The sequence below is a fragment of the Crassostrea angulata genome, chromosome 6 (genome assembly GCF_025612915.1).
Source record: "Crassostrea angulata isolate pt1a10 chromosome 6, ASM2561291v2, whole genome shotgun sequence".
Classification (NCBI taxonomy): Eukaryota; Metazoa; Mollusca; class Bivalvia; order Ostreida; family Ostreidae; genus Magallana; species Magallana angulata.
This window is the reverse complement of record NC_069116.1, coordinates 15,350,614-15,373,281: the sequence shown is the minus strand read 5'-3', so window position 1 is coordinate 15,373,281 and position 22,668 is coordinate 15,350,614. Positions and strand designations below refer to the sequence as shown.

The following is a 22,668-nucleotide window of genomic DNA, read 5'->3' as shown; positions in this document are numbered from 1 at the left end:
ATCAGTTTTTAATGATGGCCTTATCGCTACTTTTCATGCAATTCAACAGAGCTTTATTCGACAGACACTTGACGTTGTATACTTTTATAATAATTGAAAATTGTTAACCTCTATACTGTTTTATTGGGTAAAGGGTATATACGTATTTATATTAAGATATAACTTCAGGTACATGTGTGCTTTTTTTTATCGTTTTTATATATATTATACATATATATATATATATATATATATATATATATATATATATATATATATATATATATATATATATATATATATACATCATAAACACATTTACACATGTGTTTAATGTTTTTTACGACTTAACAATAATTTTCCATAAACTTGCCAGATTAACTTTATTGAAGCGCCAATTTTCTGCATATGCAGAATCATAGTTCTTTTTGAAAAAGCAGTTTATTTCTATTATTTTGAGTTTTTAATTCCATTATTTACTTTTAAATTAGAAACACGGGAAACTGACGTAATATATTTTCTTAAAATTAAAAACATATATCCTCTACAGCAAAAATGTTAAACAATTTAAAAAAGTAGGTTTGCATCTATATACATGTATACAGTCGGAGGATGGTTGATCTAATTATATTAATGGTATATATGTAAAGGCATGCAAAAGTTGAATATATTAAGATTACTCAAGAATACAATTGATAGATAAACACTTGTTAAAATTCGGTTTTTTCAGACCTAGATTGGATTGTGGTGATGTTGTGTTGAGCAGTTGTATCAAAAAACTCCGAATTGCTTAAACATGTACAAAATAAAGCAACCAGGACAGTGATAGGGATCAGAGTTAATTCTTTTAAAATCATTTTACATAGTGAGCTTAATTTGGAAACCTTACAATCTCGAAGAGATAAACATTATAAGCTAATTATATTCTACACGAGTATAAATGGTTTAGCACCAAAAGATATGTTAGATTTAATTCAATCATATTTTCCAACTGAACATGCAAATAATCTTTGGTCGAATTAGCTTTTAGCTCACCTGAGCTGAAAGCTCAAGTGAGTTATTCTGATCACTTTTTGTCCGGGTCCGTCCGTTTGTCTTTCTGTAAACTTTTTACATTTCCGACTTTTTAATCCCCAGAACCACTGGGCCAATAACAACTTAACTTGGCACAAAGCATCATTAGGTTAAGGGGATTCAAGTTTGTTGAAATGAAGGGCCACGCTCTCTTTCAATGGGAGATAATTAGGATTTATTGAAATTTTGATGATATTTTAAAAAATCTTCTGTTCAGAAACCATTTGGCCAGAAAAGCTAAAATTTGTATGAAAGCATCCTCAGATAGTGTAATATTAAGTTCGTTCAAATCATTGTACCCGGGGGTAAGGTGGGGCCACAATGGGGGTCGAAGGTTTACATAGGAATACATAGTGTAAATCTTTTAAAATCTTCTTCTCGGAAACTAATCAGCCAGGAAAGCTGAAACTTGTGTGGAAGCATCCTTATGTAGTGTAGATACAAATTTGTGAAAATCCTGACAAAAATTTACAAAGGACTATTAAAAGAAAAATTTTAAAATATCTTTTTCTAAAAAGAATTTGCTTAAAAAAGCTGAAAGCAACCTCAGATAATATAGATTTAAATTCTTTAAATCAAAAATCTTGAGGAGTAGGATTGGGCCACATTTGGATTCCAATTTTACAAATGAAAATATCAAATTATTCACAAAAAATGAAATGTTTTGATATTTGGTTTTTAAATTACTTATATGCAACATACTGTAAACCAACTTTTATTCGCATGCTAGAAAATTTCGCGAGGTTTGCGAGAGCCTCGTCGTCGCGAATATTTCTCGCAGCGAATCAGTCTCTATTGTATGGTTGTTATAACAAAATACGGGTTAAGATAAGGCTTGGTTGCGAACATTAGTCGTCGCCAACCAATTTATTGGAAGTAAATCGCGAAATATAGTCGCCGCGAATAAATGTTTGTTTACAGTATTGCCGATTCCTTCAGATTATTTATACTTCGGCCCCTGGACGATTCTTGGGCCTCACAGGGATTTCAGAGTTTGATGTAGGTTTATATCCTTTATATAAACAATTCATTAGGATTTCTTTGAGAACTGCAATGTCAACAGGTGAGACATATCATCCTTTTAGAAAAGGGACTTGATTATAAACATAAGAATATCCAGGGGAAAAATGGATTCGTACTTATAAAGGATCTACATGTAATTTTTCTACATTGCCAAGATAGTTTGAATTATGACTCTTTTAAGCTTATTTTATCATACCTATTGTTGCTCAGGTGAGCGATGTGGCCCATGGGCCTCTTGTTTACTGTCTACCAATATATCGGACTACTTATTACAATAGCTTTGTTCCGTCTACATGTAAATTATGGAATAATCTTCATGCAGAAAAGAAAATTTCATCAACTTTATCTATCTTTAAGTCAAAACTTTAAAAAACCCAAAATATACCAACACTTCAGTTAAGGAAATAGGAAATATTTTTCTACGTTAATTACGGAATAAAGCTAGTAAAGCTAACTTATCTAGGGGGTTTTTTAATTGATAAAAGTCGATGTTTATACTGTGGGTCTGAATCTGAAGGAAAGTGTGATCTTTCCCCCTGGATGTCCAAGATACACTCAACAAAGAGACGAACCTTTTATACAACTTATTGGCACTAGTGGACCTTTTCATATGATCAATATACTTTATGATAGTTCTGATTTTTCATATAAATAAAATTGTTTCCCATGTTTTAGTTATATTGGAGCTCCCAAGCGTTTTTGATTCTCTTAAGTTACATTTTTTAAACCTATTTAAGTATTTTACATGTATATTTACTTATTATATAGTTCCCTTTTATTACTGTTCTTTTCATATGGGCTGGATCATGAAAATCTCATTCTTAGGTTTGTATATTTGCAATTATAAATGAAGGTGATAGGTTTGTTAATGTAGGTGTGAGTGAACATGTCTATCAACAATATGTCTTACAATCATATATGGTAAATGTTCAGATGATTATTTAATATTTAAGTATCCCCTGTCTTTTATATACATAATATCAATAATATTCTTTAAATTTGCAATACCATATTCTTATGCCCATAGATAATTTCTTCTTGACTTTGTATGTTTGGAAGGGTTAACAGAGGCTTATCTGTTTTCCAATCCATTCAATAATTTGAACATTCCGTTCAATAAAACACTTTTAAATTAACAATGTAGGTGCCTGTGATAGGAAGGTCAACCATTTACTCCAACGCTGTTGTATAATCTTGTACAAAATATTTCTATTCAAAAAATGTAATTTACCTATTTATTGACGAAAACAATTACTGTTAATAAATCTATATTTGTGATCAAGCAATTTAGAAACAAAGCAAAATTATTTTATTGTCATCCTGTACAAAAATTAGGTTGCTAACTTGCTACAGATTCCATGAAGCAGAATTGTTTATGCCTAGAAAAATTAGCGATTTGATGATATTTAGTTACATCAGAAGTTATCCTATAACGGAACAAATAAAACACAAAAAAATATCGGCTTCCAAGATATATAATTACTACAGCATTGTTCACGAAAGAGTACATGTTAGCGTATCATCATTTGTAAACTGTTATTGGCTGGATGGGTGTGAATACAAAATTTTAACAAACAAAGTGGGTGCAAACAAAAACTCTCAACATGATATACTGTTAATTTTGTATTTTCACCCACCCAGAAAATATACAATGAACAATATCAAAGTTTCAATTTATTGGGTGAATGTAAAACCAAAATTAACAATATGACTTATTGTAATTTTTAAATTATTTATATGTGTACACTTCTCCAGTGAATTTAAAAAAGGAGTTTTGTTCTGAATTGAATAGTTTAGCGTGTAACCATGTCTACAAATATTTTTTTAAAAACATTTTTTTTTAAATATATAGATATCACACAAAACAGCAATTATATGCGAAAAGTTTATTATGAATAAAATAGTTATTAAATATTTGAAGGAATTAATTGTAAATTCAAAAAATATTCATTTAAGTCTCATTTTTACCCCCCCCCCCCCCCCCCGTTGAATGATGTAAACATGTAAATCTACATAATAGATATGTAAAAACTGATAATTTTTAATTGAATAAACTCAAGTTATAAACATTGATTCGTTAATTAGTGCTTCTTTGCTGTTGAATTTTAATTTAATTTAATAAGTATTTTATTCAAGTATATAAATACATTGAATTGGATTGAACAGCAGGCACAATGCCTATTTATGTTCTCTCCTGTAGTCAAGGTATAATATGAGTAATTATATAATTATATATAATATATATATATACATATATATTGCCATGGAATTTTGTATAATAGATTAATATTGTAAATAGTATTGGAAGGAGGTACAGTGCAAAAAAATAAACAAAACAAATGGCTCATGATAGGAAAATGAAAATAAAAAAAATAGAAAAATAATGGTTAATTGCTAAGGTTGGAAATAATAAAGTATATGTAATGTAGGGAAAAAATGAGAAAGAAAAGAAAAAACATGTAATAAAAACAAAACAAAAATTAATAACAGAGTAGAAAAAAATGGAAAGTTTGGGGGGATGGGGTGGGAGGGGGAGGGGGAGAACAAATAAGCAATAAAAAATGAAAAGAAAGGAGTGTAAGGAAAGTCAGTGGTACCCATTTTGATACATTTTTTATACAATGTGTACATTTTTACCTATGCATTTACTTAAATTTGTTTGTACTTTTTATGTAAAAATGAATTTTATCAAATAATAGTAAGTTATTTTGAAATGTTAGTTTATCACTTCCAAAAAGTAGATTCTTAATTGTGATTGGTATGGAATTGTCGTTCATATAATCAAATAGAGATTTTCTCTGGGAGGCATATGATGGACAGTGTAAGAAATAATGTTTAGAGTCTTCCACTTCAAGAAAGCACTTCTGACATAGTGGAGAAGCAATAAGGTGGTGTGAATAAAGGTCAGCATTTAAGTTACTACTGTTATTTCTCAACTGACAATGCCAAATATTTTCTAATCTTTTGCCATGGTTAAATAATTTATGCATATACAGTTTTTTACTATTAATATTTTTGAGGCTGTTCTTAAATGCTGAAACTGTAGTTATATTTTTTGTATTTTGAGTTGAATTTTGAACCGGTTTCATGATCAAAATTCCACGTTGCGGGTCAATTTTCAACGGATTAGGGTCTTTATTCACCAACTTTGGTCTCAATATTCAACGTGGAAAAATGAACCCCGGGTCAATTTTCAACCCGGGTCAAAATTCCTCGTTACACCGGCATTAAAGACATGCCGCCGAAACTCCCCCGCAGTACGACCGCATTGGAGCTGGCTGGGTCGCTTTGCCGGTGTCGTATAATTTAATGTCCACCCCGTAAGGCGATCAATATTGATTTTTAGTTTTACGGATTGTTTCCAAGAAAAGTCATGTCGGAGGACGAAAAAAAAAGAGAAGACATGTCAGCTGCTGGCCCGGGTACTTTGAGGCAACTCTTGCTGCCATAAATCACTACCACCTCCGATTGTGAGGACTCCAACTGTGCGTATTGCATGCAGACACTAGGTCTGAGTGTCTGTTGTTTTGCATTGGATGAATGGGTTTGTAAGTGTAGTTTCACTGCAGGGACCAACCTAGAGCAAAATTTTGGGAGACTTCAATTCTCTCGAACAGAAAAATAGGGAGAAGTTTGAGAAATCAGGGAGACTTCCATTACTTGACAATGGCATAACGCTAATGATGTACACAGATTCAACCTTTAATAATTTAAATTAGATTAGAAGAAAGTCAATAAAAAAAACAACTTTTAATAATTATGAAAAAACAACCAAATTTATTAATTTAATTTATTTGAGGCATTCATACATTAAATAGATGAAATGTGTTGTAATTGTGTTAGTTAAATGATAAATAACAGTGACAGTTTCTGTATTTCTGTGTATTTTGGGGTTATTAGTACAGCCCTTTGACCCAATTACAACCGTTATGTAGAGGGTCTTATTTTTTTTTAAAGATAAATGTAAACAAAGGGTTTTATGATTATTTAAGCATTTATTTGGCAGAGTTATTAACTAATTACAAGTTACCACCTAATTGTAGCATCAACACTAAAAGAAATAAACATCGGCTGCACAGTATGTGGTTGCATCATCCGTATATTAGGCCTACCCCTAAAGATAAGACAGTCTCAGTAATTATCCTAATCACAACAGGGGTTAACTGAGGCTGTGAAAACGTCTTTAGAATAAGTTAATTATCATTTTATTGCCTTTTGGGTTAATTTAAACGATTGTGAGTTGATAATACAGGGCGATTTCCAACTTCTCTTTTGAAGGAAATTCCGCAGAAGTTATCCGACCAAAAAGCGACTATTTCGCCCAAGTCGCCCCCTTTGAACACAACGGAACCAATCCAACGATGTTCTGCAACACCTTGACCTTCCTCCATCATTCTGCAAGTGTTTTTACATACAGATTTAAATGTCTCAGTGATTTCTTACTATAAAACACGGGTTTGAGTCGAGCAGCTTGAACTGAGCTTAAAAATTTTCGATTTTTTTTTTTATAAATGCAAATTTTTAGAGTCGGCGGATCCGTAAAACTAAAAATCAAATTATGATCGCTTAAAATGATCCGGCCGGACCTTTAATGTTCACATTTAAGGTCCGGCTTTCCGGAGTGTGACAGAAGTATCTAACATCAGTGGAGGGATCAGGAGAAAGAGATGGAACGAACTTGATTGACCATATATTAAAAAAAGATCCAGCAGATAACTGTGCTGTAGCTTTAGGGCCTACGCCTGAGGGAAGAAGGAATAGGGATAATGTTACTATAATGGTGCAGAGATGAAATGATATTTGTTCATCCTAAACAGAGTTCCAATAAAGTACAATTTGTCAAACATTAGCAAAAAGGGGTGTTATGATAACTCGGAGGCACTCTTCAGGCACATAATCAAATTTGTCATAATTCATGAATAACAATGTATGTTTTCATTTGAGGAATCGGAAGCATTTTTCAATTCTTTTGATAATTGGTTATCCAGTATTTCGATTGAGTTTTTTTTACAGAGAAAAAAGGAAACAAAGCGTTTTGAAAATATGTTGGCGTTTTTAATAAATTTTCACAATTTATCTTTGTAGTGATTTTTTTCCTGTTCAATCTTACCACGCACCTAGTCAGTTTGTTTCCTTAAAATCAAGTGAAAGAGAATTTTTTGAAACAATTGATGCAAAGACATCACGCTGGGGAAAAAAATCGCAGACGCGACAAGTCACAGAAAGACAACTCGTGAATGACAACAACTCATCAATATAAATTGAAATAAAAATCTTTGAACACTTTTAAGATTTTTTTTTAATTTCATATTCAGTTTAAACATGGTCGAGGGAGGTAGTGATTTTACCTTCCTTCCGTTTCAGATTGGCATACAAACGTTTTGTATACTTATATGATAAAAACATGAGGGGAAACTTATTGGATGTGTAAACTGAGCGATTGTAAGGTGTGAAGTGACAATATCATTGAGGAAATAACAAGACCACAACCATGGCCCGGATGCTGTTTGCAACTACCCGCTTTAAATATGCAAGAAGTGGGAATTCAAAGACATGTGTAATGATCAATGAAGGAATTTCTTCTGCTGAAGCACAAGAAGGCTTGATGAAATAATCTTCATTACACAGACAAGTACAAAGAGAAAGAAGACCGCACATGCCAGGAATTCTCAAAGCTTCCAGTGAATTTGACTTTTCTTCTGTATGGAGTGAGACTCACATAGGGAACCATGAACCGTGATTTGGGATTTTTGTGAACTATACAAAATTTTCTATACTTGTCTTAGTCTAATTGCTGATACTGTCACAATACATTTGATGTATCCCCTCCTTTGTTTTACCGAATGCACACTATACATGCACCTTATTTAGGTCAAATGGTTCCTCTTATATATTGTTTAATTCCAAACAAAACTAAAGAGACCTATGTAAAAGCCTTTTAAGGATTTAAAGACAAATTGTGCGGGGAAGGGGGGGGGGGGGGGCTGGCTAACTAGTATATCCATAGCTTCAATTTCACTCCTATTTTCCTTATTTTCATTCCAATTTTCTGCATGCTCCAAAAAAGTGGGGGGGGGGGGGGGGCAACTCCATGGTAATTCAATTTTTTACATTGCTGTGAGAAAAAATCCGATACTACGGATTTGGAAGGAAGGCTTTTATGTTTACACCTTTTGATTTCCTTCCTATCGAATATGTACCTGATGCGTTTGCCCAAATTCAAAGTATTCCAAGCAACGATGATGGTCCTCAAAACTACATGGATACGAAATTCTATAGGCATATTCGAGAGCAGCTTTAAAACGGAACTATTTTTTTGAAATGGAAGGAACCTCATTATACCATCAAACGTTGGTATGTTAGCAAATGACCAACGTACAACCAACTTACTTGAGGGGCCCGGTGGCACAGACGGCTTTCGTGTCGTCGATGTCTCACATCCTGATGTATACAAGTTACTTATCTCACTGATACGAGAGGCAAGCCAGAACCGAAATAATCATAGATGCCCCAATTCGATGTGATGAACCAAGAATAGGCCACGCAAAAAAGGAAATTTCAAAAAACAAAGATTTACACAATCGTGTCAACCGTTGGAGAATGAGATTATTAAAAAACTTTTACATGTTGCAATAGTTTTGCAATTCTTATCCAAAATATATTGTCCCTGGGGCTAGGGATCATGAATAAGTCCTTCCCTTTCAAATCATAACCATCGAATTCAAGTTCAGTTGGTTCAGTCGTTAATAGAATATTCCGAAAACCGTCAAACGGATATAGACGAAACGGATATCAACAGGTTACTTGAGTAATCTCTAATCGTTGAATTGTTTTTGTAGTCTCTACTAGAACAAGAACTCCTTGCACTATAGATAAATATTTACGATAAGCTCCTACCAATAACTGAGAACTCTATGTTTAATAATTTACAAACATGTACCGCAAGGTATTACTTTCATTGTTTGCTGTTGCATGTGCATTACCAACAGATCTAGTACCAACCCCTCAGTGTTTATATAACGGACACATCTACCCATCTGGCGCCTTCCAGCCCTCCGTGTGCGTGCACTGTCAGTGCTCCAGTACGGGACTGGTGACCTGTGCTCCGCAGTTCTGTCCCCCTCCTATTTGTGTGGACGCTGTCAAGGATCCGTCAAAGTGCTGTCCTGTTTGCCCAAATGGTAATTTAATTTAAATAATATTAAAAATTTACATAATCATTAAAACTGATGCTACGCTACTGCCCTGTGTTTCAGAAGTAACAAAAGTTATTCTTTTAATACAGTTTTGACTTATAACTATTGATAACATATTATTTGGTTACGCTTTCAAAACTTCCAAATTTTAAAACTTTTGTGAAGATTTGCTGAAATGATGTTTCCAATACCTATATAAAATGAGGTTTTATCATGTAGAGTACTCAACTATTCGTAATACTAGTGTTCTTTATTCCTGTGGTTTGTCTTTTTTTCAAGACAGGAATATATACTACATATGATAATGTTATTTTGATTTTATTTATTTTTCGAGTTTCACTACATTTCAATCTCACTTAATCAGGTAAACAAATTTTTCATAAAACCCTTAACAATTTGCTCCTACAAAGTTGTTAGGTCAGTTTAGAGAACATAAATAAAGAAAAATGGTTCATTGGCTTATTAAATTATTACTTTTTGAATAATTGACAAACATTTGAATATTAGAAGTTAAGTTACAAGAAGAATACAGAGGTAAAAAAAATCATTGTTATGTAAAATATGGTAACTTCTTCTAGACGTTACAACTTTTAAAGTTCTTAGAACCATGTAGTTTCATACACAATCTTCGTTTTACCTTCTTTTTTTTTTTATAAACAAATGTGTTTCCTGCATCAATTACGAAGAATTTCATAGTGAAACGATGCTTAATGTGCAGAAACAACGTACAATAAGTTCATTTTTATCGGCAAGTCCAATGCTGCCAGTTAATAATATGAATATTAGGCATTATTAAGTTGTAACGTCTTGAAAGCTTATGGAAAAATGCTTATCTTGGATTAATATTAGACCCAATGAACAGGTCGTCGATTTGGTAACATCTCCGATAATTCTATTGCAGATTGTTGTTAAGTTTGTAAAGGGTCTTTGCTTTTTTTTCAGGCAGAAATTGCAGGATTTCTGGCGATGGAACAGTTGTCAAGTTTGGGGAAAACTATTTTGACGGCTCACAGGAATGTCATTGTCCATCTCATGGTTCATTTGAGGCAGAATGTATATATGTATAAATAGAGCGAAATAATAAACAGATAAAATTCAAAGTTAAATATTTTCCAATTTGGAAACATGGTTTGAAAAAAAAACCCATTTACATTTATATACATTTGGGACATTTAAAGTGGTAATAAATATTAAATGACAAAGTGCTGATACATGTAGGATTACATGTATGTAGCATTACAATATTGCTTTAAACACATTAGGGTCTTGTCTATTAGTTAATTATGAACTTATCCATTTGAATCAACATTTCAACATACTATTGAAGCACAAACACCAGAATTAATTCTCTCTTATTTTTAACTATCATTTTAATCTACCCTACCATGTTCGGCGATGTACATGTACCTGTCAATTGGATTTGGACTTGTATATTATTCAAAGCGTTTTCTTTAACGTCTTTTTCTATAAATGAAGCATTTTTAATTTATCCCTTATTATGTTAATCGACTTGCATACTTGTCGTCATTCGTTCACTTGATAAAATCTCAATTTTTTAAGGTTTTAATTGTGGTGGTAACGAAACTGTTTGGCACGTCAAACATGTTTATAGTTGCTAGCTTGTATAGATGTTGCTGCTATCGTACAAGGATATCCACTCAGTAGAGAACTATGGCAGTCCTTCGGAAAGAATAGTGTTCATGGACAACCAGGAGATACGATTCCCTCATACGAATAGAAACTATCTGTTTTGTACGAGGAACGACACTGGAGTAACAGGTGTTCGAAAAGTTTTATCCTTACACTTGATTTCATGACTTCCCTCTGGGAGCGTCAGTCGAAAATTGCGTAAAAGCTGAAAAAAACATTATTAAAAATATAATTTAAGTAACCAATCCTCATTTTGCCCATTCTAATCTATTCCCCGCATGGTTACCCTATGTTTGTCGCTTCAGAAGCTTTAAGAATATCGTTTGTTTAGGGCCTTTTAGACTATATTTATCTGATTAAGAAGAAAAGCTTTGTATGAAGATTGTGAAATATTTTTATTGTACTTAAAAAAGTAAAGGGATTAGAATTTTTGACTAAAGAAATCTTTTCTTAAATGCTAAGTTAGATCTGTTGGTTAATTTCTTGACCACTCACCCTCCTTAATCGACTGTCATTCGAGGTAAATTGAAAGACAAAAGAAATAGCCATAGAATCCGTACAAAAATATACCTCGTTGCGCTGTTATTTTTAAAAGGTACATAAATGCTTCACCAGTGTGATTTTAATTTTAATTTAAAGATAGAAGTATGTTATAAACAAAATACTTTCACCGGTTTAAAATTTTCAAATTTTACAATATTTGTCTGAAATATGTTTTTTTAAGTTTTTAAATATTTTGGAAATGTATAAATTTTAAAAGCCCCAGCGGGATTCGAACTTCATAAACTAATCATAATTATATTTGATTTTATTGTTTAATTCAATAGGAAGAGCGTAACATTATGGGGGTGTCCCATACCACCTTAATGATTAACTTAGATTGTCACGTGATATATAAACAATTCATGACCATCAAAATATCACGTTTCCCACGTCAATTTTGTATTAGGCCCAGTTTTATAAAAATGGTTTAGAAACCAAAACGGAATTTGCTGGTACACGTAAATTCGTCTTAAAGAATATCCAAAAATGCGATGGTCATCATAATAAAAATATACATTTGAATGACATTGTCAAAAAGTGCCATTTTTATTCATTTTAGATTAAAATTATTTGAAATCATGATAGATTATTTTAAAATTGGAATAAAAAGAGACGAGATTAATAGAAACTCATTCTTTTTACAATTTGAAAGAAGTTAAGAGACTACACACCGTTGCATTCAAGGTCATTCAGAATGTTGGTAAAAACTTTACCATTGCCAAACTGTTTTATGGGACTATAACTTCTGAAGCAATTAATACGAAGGCAATCTGAATTCATTCATTAAGCACAAATACTAGATCAGAGTCGTCGGTGAGTAATCAAGAGATCAAATTGCCGTTGCTGGCGTTGGGCATTTGCAAAGTGTTTGATCTATTCATAACATGTAGTTGCTAACGTTGGGCATTTGCAAAGTGTTTGAACTATTCATAACATGTAGATTTAGTTATAGTCGTGCAAATCAAAGTCATATTTAAAATGTACAGTTTTTTCAAACCAGACAATACCTGATTATTTCGTTTAACATTTTTTTTTGGGGGGGGGGGGGGGGGCTAACAGTTCTCCTTTTACTAAGATGATATAACTTAAATCATTCGGTGTACATGGCAATAAATGTCAAATGCGTTCGAAACTTTAATGGTCGTGCTTGTTATCAAATCTGGAAACATTTAAGGATCAATTTTGATTTATAACGAGCGTAGACAGAGGTTCTTAGAGACAGACAAGTTGTTCTCAATTTTTACCTTTGCAGCACACATACTAATCTCTGTCTCAGCAAAAGTCTGTCCGATGCATTTTCGTGGTCCGTATCCGAAGGGAATATAAGAAAACGGATGGATCGGTGTATAATTGTCACTTTTACGCAGCCACCGCTCAGGTACAAATTGTTCAGGTGCTTCAAAATATTTACTGTTCAAGCAAGTTATGCCTGAGCAAAACACAAAGTTTGTCTACAACAGAAATACTTCATATTGGTGATTTGTAGGAGGGAAATCTTGTACAATAGTTTTGCCCTTCTACCTTTTTAATCTATAATAACGGCAATTTGTTTTTTTTTTAATTCTGAAGATTTAGGAATACTGTTATTTACATAATATATCCTTTTAAAAAAGATTGTTCTCTTACATGTGCAGGTATTCGGTAACCTCGAAGGATAATGTCTTTGTCTAAGGTTCTTGCAGTACCGACTGGAACAGGAAATACCAACCTTAAGTGTAAATATTCACCGCATGAGTCTAAGAAATTCACAGATTTGGGTTTTGCATACACTTGTCATCTATTTAAATCCTGCTCCGTCTACAAATTTTTACCTCATTGATTCTTTGATGCACGCTTTCAGATAGTTTAGATTACAAAGAATGGTTCCATCTATTGGACCGAACTTCGGGACATGTTTTTCTAGCTCATCATACAACAGGTCTTGCTTTTCCAGGTTTTTAGCAAGATTGAACAACAATATCGTGATGCTGGATGCTGTCTTAAAGTAGAGAATTTAAGGTTTCATAATTTGATAATAGGGTTTCATAAATATCGGTTTCAGTAAAAAATTGAAATATTCTTAAAAAGATATTAATCTGCAAAGTTCCAAGATTATAAAAGTTAGCATAAAGAATAAAATAAAAATTAACATAAAGAACACAGTCTCTGAAATTTAATGAACACATCTAAGGAATATTAAAGAAACACTACTTGCCGAATCTATTCCCCCCACAAAAACATCTATCAATGTTCTCTGAATATCAGCGGTCGTCAGTTTGGAGTCGGACGATAAATCGCTCAGAAGACTTTGGCTAACTTCCGGTGAACCGCTCGACTGAATCCGCTCCTTGTATGCCCTAATGTATTGTTCTGTCTGTCTACCAAAAAATAAATAAATAAACAAATAAACGTATTTCGTGCGAAACTTTAACTATGATTTTGTGGTAAAATATTCTGAGTGAAATGTTACGATTTTTAAGTGAAATTCAATCTTTGTTATCGAGAATGAATTGAAACCTTTTCAGATAATCAGCAGATTTTTCATATCTTCGATAAAATGGTGATCTGAACAGTTTAAACCACGGAATAACGTAAAACTGGTTTCCAAAACAGTCAAGAAATGTCTCTACATGCTTCATTGTTTCAGTTTGCGATGTTTGTTCAGGTTTGGAAATACAACCAAGTCGCACGCCAAAACACATTCTGCCCGCACCTGAGTAAAGAGGAAGTTCAATACCGTTAAAGTTTTTGTATTATCTGGGACCCTTTCTAACCACAACAAAAATGAAACCAATATTATCAGCATATTTTTGAAAAAAAAAAAACAATTGAAATTGCAGTTGTGTATTTATTTCTTTAATTGTAAAAAATACTCAAAATAAAATGAAAACTTACTTTCAGTTGAAAACTCCATTAAGTGGTGTAAGACATCATCGATTTGACACTGACCACGAAACTTATCGACGAAATCATCAGCAATAACACTAATTGCTGATAAGTATTTGTAGACAGCTTTTTGTCGTAAAATAGCTCTCTGGGCGCTTTTCCTCAAAGTATACCATTCTTCATCGTTCCTATATAGTTTTATGTGAATATAGTTGCCGCTTGTTATTAAAACTTAGATTTTTCTGTTTTGTTTTGGTTTTGTTTATTGTTTTGTTTTGTTTTGTTTTTTTTTTTTGGGGGGGGGGGGGGGAGAGTTGTTATTATTTTTGGGAGTTGATTTTAATCAACTCTCCTATGCAGTTACTCTGGCAAACCGAAAGTGAAACAGTGTTTGGACCTAAGCACAAATCATCATCGCTGACAAGACTTAGTTCTTGAAAATAATTGAAAAATTCGATGTAATGTTTGCTGAAGCATTGTTTTTTAAGGAAACTTATCTATAAACACTTTGAAAATAGTCAGATTTTATATGATACGAACAATTTAGATATTTTTGTAGTCTCATGTGTTCCTACGCCAGAGATTTATAAAGTCTCGTTCAGCCAGACGCTCGGCTGTTTCCGTAAATCTCCGACAAACAGAGAGGTTCTCCTGCTTGTCGGAGATTAACGGAGACAGCCGAGCGTCTGATTGAACGAGACTAGAGTTCGATATGAATAGTGCTTGAATTGGATCCATACGATTTTTAGAATTGTTTCGATTACTAATACATAGCTTGAAATCTATCTTTAAATATTAAACAACATGATTCATATGGGGTTTTTCGAAATTCTTGTCGGGAAAGTCTAAAAATTCATATAATAAAAAGTGCGCAATTCAAATACAGACTAGAAACTAATATACCATGCAAGATAAGTTGATTTTAAAATAAATGATAATTGATAAAATCAACTCCCCTCAGTACTTCAGTACTTTGATTTTATATTGAATTGAACTAGTAGTCAATTCTTTACTTTCTAAGAATGAATTGAAAATTAAATAATTTTTCTCCGAAAACATGGAAAACTTTGGTACAATTCCCAATTTGTGAAATTTAGATGAAACCAGTCAAACAAAATCGAAATTATTTCAGGTTTGGGCATCAATTAATCTATGTTATAGAAGAAACACTCACAGTCCAGTAAGTCCAGGCGATGCATTCGTTCTCTTTGTGTACACTTTAGTTAATGGCAAAACCCCGCGAAAAGGAAACTTCCGATCATTTCGGAACACCTTTTCAACGTCGTTTGGATCTGTGAGAAACACATACCAATCGTTTCCGAGTCTTTGTTTGCAAATAGGTCCATATTTCTGGGTCCAGTTTAATACACGTTGTTGCATATTGTCTTTTGCATATTTTGCTGAAAACAAATTTTTATAATGTAAGAAGAAATTAAGTCAACTGAATAATTATGTTTAAAACGGCGTCTTTAATAATATCATGTTCCAAGCAAAATTAACGGAACTTTGATGTTCTCACCAAAGTTTGCTTTAAAACTTCATGAAAATCTCTTTCATTTCATTTAGCATTGAAATCCTTAAATCTATAGTGAGAAAAAATATTTTAATTATGAGAATTACTGAAAGGTTTCATTTGTAAAAGAAGTCCCAGATAAGGCAGTTGATATATTCCGGAGGGACCTGGTATTTCGTCAAAATGTCGAATTTCGATCTCAGAAATGACCTTGTCATTTTTCTTTGAAAGGTTAGTCACCACTTTTGAAGAAAGATGTGTTGTTTCAATAGAAGGGGTAGTGGCCTCATACGCATGACGCTTTGGTGTGGTGGTAAACTGGAACACACAGCTACAAATATATTTTGAAATACGTGATGATGATGATGATGATGATGATGATGATGATGATGATGATGATGATGATCACAACGATGATGACGACGATAATATTTTCGATGTTAATAATTTCAAATTTACATCTACGATGCAAAGTTTGTAGTTTCTCATCCAATGTTTAAATTGTGTTTATTAAACTTGCATATTAAAGACAGGGAAATAAGACGTTTGTTACCTTGTTGAAACTTTGCGTGTGAAATAAAGGTATGAATAGTGCAAAAGGAATTTCCCTGTGTATGATATTTGAAAACGCCTGAATGCTATAATTACTCTATTCACAGCAACGGCTAAAAGCCAAACAAAGGACTATGTGCGGTTTTATGCATTTTTTGCCCCCAAAATCAAAGTTTTAGAAAGAGCTTTAAAACTAAGGTGAAAGATAGTTAAAATCATATTGGAAATAAAGGTGTAAAAGGTTATCACCACAGTGACGTCATAATGTAGAAATGACGTCATGAATATTGCATTATTTTGATAAATTGATGTTTTGTAGCAAAATATGGGTGTTTTCCGATGGTTTTTCGACTGGGAAACATCGAGCGCAGGCTTGCTCAAGTACCATATTTTAGTATAATGTGTATAACCATCTGAAGAAAAACATATGTTCAAATCGCACTTGAGCAGACCTGCGCTCTATACTTCCGAATGCAAAATACATAGCAAAAATGAGAATATTTTCATTTCTTTGCAAATTTGCGGGATTTGGGCCATTTAGGTGACGTCATAGATACACAGCGAATGAGCAATGATGACTAAAATCATTATTAAAGTTATAGGCATCCTCTATACATTGATTTGTGAAGATTTTATTTTCATACGACACTTTTTAAAAAATTGGTTGAAATCGGGGGCAGATATTTGACCATACCGCACATAGTCCTTTCATTATTTCAGATAATGAACGGTGTGGATAAATTAGCGTCGATGCATTTAACCAATTTAAAAGTGTTTTGTATTGGTTGTGAACAATTTTGACGATCATTCGGCTTCATTTTATTAACCTGACACTATCCAAATGGTACAGTTGGACGGAGACTGATCAGATTGAGAATGTGAATGCTGTAGAAATTATCACTTGCTTTGGAGAAAAGGCGTGTTTAGATTTGACTTTAGGATAGTCATTTAGTCTGCATTACGATTTGAAATAAGCTGAGTACGGTTTAAACCCCAATCCAGTTTTAGAATTAAATTTTCAATATATGAATTTTCAAGTTTTAACTAGCTATCTCTTTGTTATACCCCTTAAACGAAGTTTGAGGGGGGGGGGGGTATGGGAATCACATTGTCCGTCCGTCTGTCTGTGCAAAATTCGTGTCCGGTCCATATCGTTCCATGGAGAGACATTGGAAGTTCTTCCCACAAAGATTGCTTATGACCTGAGGGTTTGTCAACACCTTGATCCAAGCTAATTCGGGCAAGGGCAAGGTCACTGGCAGAAAAAGTGCAAAGAAAGACATTGGAAGTTCTTACTTAGCACAAAGATTGCTTATGACCTAGGGGTGTGTCACGACCTTGACCCAATGTCATTCTGGCAAGTCAAGGTCACTGGCAAAATTCGTGTCCATATCTTTCTAATGGAGAGACATTAGAAATTCTTGATTTACTAGAAGATTGCCTATGATCTGAAGGTATGTCATGACCTTGACCCAATGTCATTTGGGCAAGTTCAAAGCCATTAGATTGTTTAAAAAATGCTTAATTTTTATATGTGTCATATCTTGCATGAATGAAAATGATTAAAAGGTAAAATTTTGACACAAAGCTTGCTCGTGTAAGGCGAAATTAAACTAATTGTAGCATTCGTATTCCCGACCGCCCCTCTGAAATTGGCCCGCCCCGATGTATTTTATCTTTTTTGGAAAAAAAATTTGATAACAAAATTGGGCTCGGTAAACCAAAAATTCAAAACAATAAATGGCTGCTTGAGATGTGAATTATCGTTTTATTCCAGTCATGTTTGTTATCATAAGGATACAAATGTCTTTATGTTTTAACAGTTAAGTTGAAGTATTAATAGCAGAAGCAATTAAAAAAAATTGAGCATTTGTTACTGATAGAAAATGGACTGTTAAATAGATAGCATCCATCATTTTCTATAGCAAACTACTTGAGTAATGATTTTTTCTTAGCGGGGGTTATCAATTGTGAGCTTGCTCACAGTACCTCTAGTTACATTATACATTAGAAGTTTATAGTCAAAGATTTCTAAATTTATCTAAGTGTGAAATTATCTTAACAGCAATATGCCTAAATGTTTATTTATGTGGCATGTCATTACCATCTCTTCGTTATCTAAACAAGAGGCCCATGGGCCACATCGCTCACCTGAGGAACAATAGGAATGGTAAAATCAGCTTAATGGAGTCATAATACAAACTATCTGGACAATGTACAAAAATACATGTAGATCCTGTATAAATAAAATCCATTTTCCCCTGGATATTCTTATGTTTATAATCATTGGTCCCTTTTCTAACAGGATGATTTTATAGTCATATCATATGTTGAGTATTGCAGTTCTCAAAAAGATCCTTAACAATAGTTTATATATGGGATATAAACGTACATCAACCTCTGAACCTTCTCGTGAGGCCAAAGAATTGTCCTGGGGCCCAAGTCTTAACAATTATAAAGAATCATCTGGCTGATTAGTTTCTGAGAAGATTTTTAAAGATTTACCCTATATATTCCTTTGTTAAACTTTGACCCCCATTGTGGCCCCACCCTACCCCTGGGGATCATGATTTTCACAACTTTGAATCTACACTACCCGAGGATGCTTTCACACAAGTTTCAGCTTTCCTGACTGATTAGTTTCTGAGAGGAAGATTTTTAAAGATTAACTCTGTTTATTCCTATGTAAAACATCGCCCTCCCATTGTGGCCCAAACCTACCCCCAGGGTTATGATTTTCACAAATTTGAATTTACACTACCTGAGGATGCTTCTACACAAGTTTCAGCTTTCCTGGCTAATTAGTTTCTGAGAAGAAGATTTTTAAAGATTTACTCTATATATAATCATATGTTAATATTCGACCCCCATTGTGACCCCACCCTACCCCCAGGGGTTATTATTTTCACAACTTTGAATCTACACTACCTGAGGATGCTTCCACACAAGTTTCAGCTTTCATGGCCGATTAGTTTCTGAGAAGAAGATTTTTAAAGATTTACTCTATATATTCCTATGTTAAACTTCAATCTCCCATTGTGGCCCCACCCTACCCCCGGGGGTCATGATTTTTTACAAATTTGAATCTACATTACCTGATGATGCTTTCACACAAGTTTTAGCTTTCCTGGCTGATTAGTTTCTGAGAAGAAGATTTTTAAAGATTTACTCTATAAATTCATTTGTTAAACTTCGACCCCCCATTGTGGCCCCACCCTCAGGTGAGCTAAAAAGGTTAAGTTTACAATACGTTGGTTTCTGGAAGAACAGACTTTGAAAATTTTCTTAATAAATATTGACAAATTTTTTACTTTTTTAATCTTTAGTTTTTAAGATATGTGTACAAACATAGAATTGTGAGCAAATCTTTGTATCTTGCTTATAATTCGAAGCTTAACACTCAAATATGGTTAGTAAATAGAAACTGTAAACAATTAAACACAAGAAACATGCACTACATGTATAACAAATAAAGAACACAATTTATTTTTTCGAAATTATTCATATATATATTACATGTATATACCTACATATTTCCGTCAGCGATATCAAACTCTATTTAAACTGAATAAACTCGAGAAAATGCCGAGCATCTCAACAAAACCTATTGCATTAATCTGCCATTACGCAAAAGATAATGCCGAATTACCGATAGAATAAATTGTATTTCAGTAGGCACCTACCCTTACATCAGATTTTGCTTAATTTGCGCAGGTAAACAGTTAACTGTTTGATTAACGAATTCTCTGTTTGATTTAATACGTAAAAATCACGAAATACAGACGATAGTTTCCAGGTAACAAAGCATAAATAATGAAAACGAAACGAAAATTGGAACAAGCTAGCACCAACGTCATGTGTGAAAACTGTCAACGCATTGAAATATCTAGCCTCAATTTATTTCACAAAATCGGCACCAATATATTTTGCATGTTTCAAAATTTCCCTTCATACGCGAACTGTTGCACAACCAGCAAATTCATCATAGTCAGATCGAACCTTTTTCGTATAATGTCATGGCTGCTTTAAACAAAGAAATACGAGTCTTGGTAAAATGGGTATGCAAACCCGGGCCGTGGCAAAATAAAAGCCGGGGCAGATCGGCAATCGTCAATTCCAAATACGCATTATTTTGCAGCAATATTTACAGCGAATACAAATATACTAGTCCATCAAATATCCTGAAATTTTAATGAGATTGGCAGATTAATAACTGCTAATATTTTGTTTTACCCAGGCCAAGTCTTGTCTACCCATTTTATTGTATGCCGAACCCGAACCTATTAAACTGATTGAAACACGCCTTTCCTTTATTATTATTTTCGTAATAAATCAGATTTGAAACAGAATTACCACTTAATTTTTGCAATTTATATTTTCCTTCCCATAAGGATAATTTATGCTGAACTACGTTGAATTTGCCTCGGTAGTTCTTGAGAAGAAGATTTTTAAAAATGCACCCCCCTTTTTCTACAATTTCAAGGTTTTCTCCGCTTTGAATACAGATCGGACTTATATTTCTGCAATTTATATTCGCCCTCCCATAAGGATGCTTTGTGCCAAATTTGGTTGAAATTGGATAAGTGGTTTTAGAGAAGAAGTTTAAAATGTAAAAAGTTTACAGACGGACAGACGGACGGACGGACAGACGGACAGACGGACAGACGGACGACGGACAAAAGGTGATCAGAAAAGCTCACTTGAGCTTTCAGCTCAGGTGAGCTAAAAAGCAATGCCTGTCTAAAAAATTGGAAAAGAGAACAGTCTAAGCTCTGAGCGAGTACGGTTCGGGCTTACCGTGCTGGAACGCAGCACTTTAGCATAGACTGTGACATGTGATGTGCTGGAACGCAGCACGTTAGCATAGAATGTGTTATGTTGGACTAACTGTGCTAGAGTGCAGCACCTTGATGGAGTGTGTGATGTCGGACCGTCCATGCTGGGTTTCCGCATGTTATTTTAAGTTGTTAATTTGGAACTCCGAGACTCGGTTTACATTGGAATAATACCGGTATATGAACTATTGTTATTGTGGAGTTTTTATTCAGCGTATACTTGGATACTTGGGCGAATGTAACGAATTGAGCTTTCCCTTAATTTACCACATGGATTTTAAGAACTTATACATTACAATTTACAGTTTACAATACAAATCACATACGAGAAATGTTCTTGTAAGTTGGGTAGTGCAGTTTAGTTAAATGCCGATTGGCATATCTGTCATGTTTTAAATGTTGAATTTACTGGGTGCATGAGTGTAAATACAACATGACAAATTTTGTATTTACACCCGTAATAATCATACAGCGTTAACCACAACTTCACAGATACGTCTTGATAAAAACTTTACACTGTTTTCATGGTGAAATCTTTCTTTTTCTTTCCGCGTCCAACTTATACAAAAAGGTCGACGATGAATGAGCACTGACGATTAATTCTTGAATTTGTAACTTTGAAAATTTTTATTTACATGCATGTTGAGATCTACAAATTACAACTCATATGGATATTCTTGGTATTTATATGTAAACCAGTTTTTATCTTTTTTGTTTTCTATTGTGTTTATGTTTGTTTCACCCAAATTATAAGACACTGCAGTAAGATACCCTTTATTACTTGTCCACCTAGTAGATTGCTTCTTGAACAGCTACCGTGGCAACTAATATCAGATGGATGGAAATTAACTGAACTATAGGTATTACAAAAGGCGCTGATCATTACCCAAATAAAAGAAATTATTAGATATATGGACTGCATAAAGACTGTCGTAGATTTATCACTTTGTGTATCGTTTGTTTCTGATTTTAATCCCAACTGTAAATCCCAATTTGTTCAATGATACACATGTTCTGCAGACATAACAAAAGTTATTTTACATTTATAGTAAGTGTTCGATTTTGGCAAATCAGGACAACTGGGAATTTTATCTCCAAAATAAACTTAACTTTAATCAACAGAGCACGCGCTAATAAATTACGTAGGCATTTAAGAACAGTGTTTTACACATTTTATACATAGGTCGAAGAACATGTTCCTCACATACAAGGCACAGAAAAACTGGAGGAAGAGGATATAGTGCGTTTTTAACTTACCTTGCTCTGGATTTCATTTCTCGTCAATTCCGTTAATTTCATTTATGACAACAATGTTGCCTTGACCCTGTTTATTGGCATTCAGACTTATCTTGCTGTGGGCCTTTTATAACCAATCGCAGCTCTGTGTATACTCGATATAGGATATTTGATTAATACATTTTATCCAATCTGATTGAAA

At 33.4% G+C, this 22,668-nt stretch overlaps 2 protein-coding genes across 3 annotated transcripts; one reads left to right on the top strand and one right to left on the bottom strand.

Annotated features, from left to right (window-relative positions):
- Positions 1-8,745: 8,745 nt before the first annotated feature.
- LOC128190503 (von Willebrand factor C domain-containing protein 2-like) lies at positions 8,746-10,354 on the top strand. The gene is made up of 2 exons (XM_052862578.1): positions 8,746-9,257; positions 10,215-10,354. The coding sequence occupies exons 1-2, from the start codon at positions 9,011-9,013 to the stop codon at positions 10,337-10,339; spliced, it is 372 nt and encodes a 123-aa protein (XP_052718538.1). The 5' UTR covers positions 8,746-9,010; the 3' UTR covers positions 10,340-10,354.
- A 634-nt stretch (positions 10,355-10,988) lies between these two features.
- LOC128190502 (probable cytochrome P450 49a1) lies at positions 10,989-22,598 on the bottom strand. Of its 2 annotated transcripts, XM_052862575.1 has the most exons (10): positions 22,488-22,598; positions 15,951-16,174; positions 15,505-15,730; positions 14,340-14,518; positions 13,962-14,157; positions 13,656-13,822; positions 13,277-13,439; positions 13,092-13,173; positions 12,710-12,916; positions 10,989-11,127 (listed from the first exon to the last, which is right to left on the bottom strand). In XM_052862575.1, the coding sequence occupies exons 1-10, from the start codon at positions 22,502-22,504 to the stop codon at positions 11,014-11,016; spliced, it is 1,575 nt and encodes a 524-aa protein (XP_052718535.1). In that variant the 5' UTR covers positions 22,505-22,598; the 3' UTR covers positions 10,989-11,013. The 2 variants fall into 2 exon arrangements, with proteins under 2 accessions (XP_052718535.1, XP_052718536.1); XM_052862576.1 differs by lacking the exon at positions 22,488-22,598 and having other exon boundaries at positions 16,084-16,174.
- Positions 22,599-22,668: the final 70 nt, after the last annotated feature.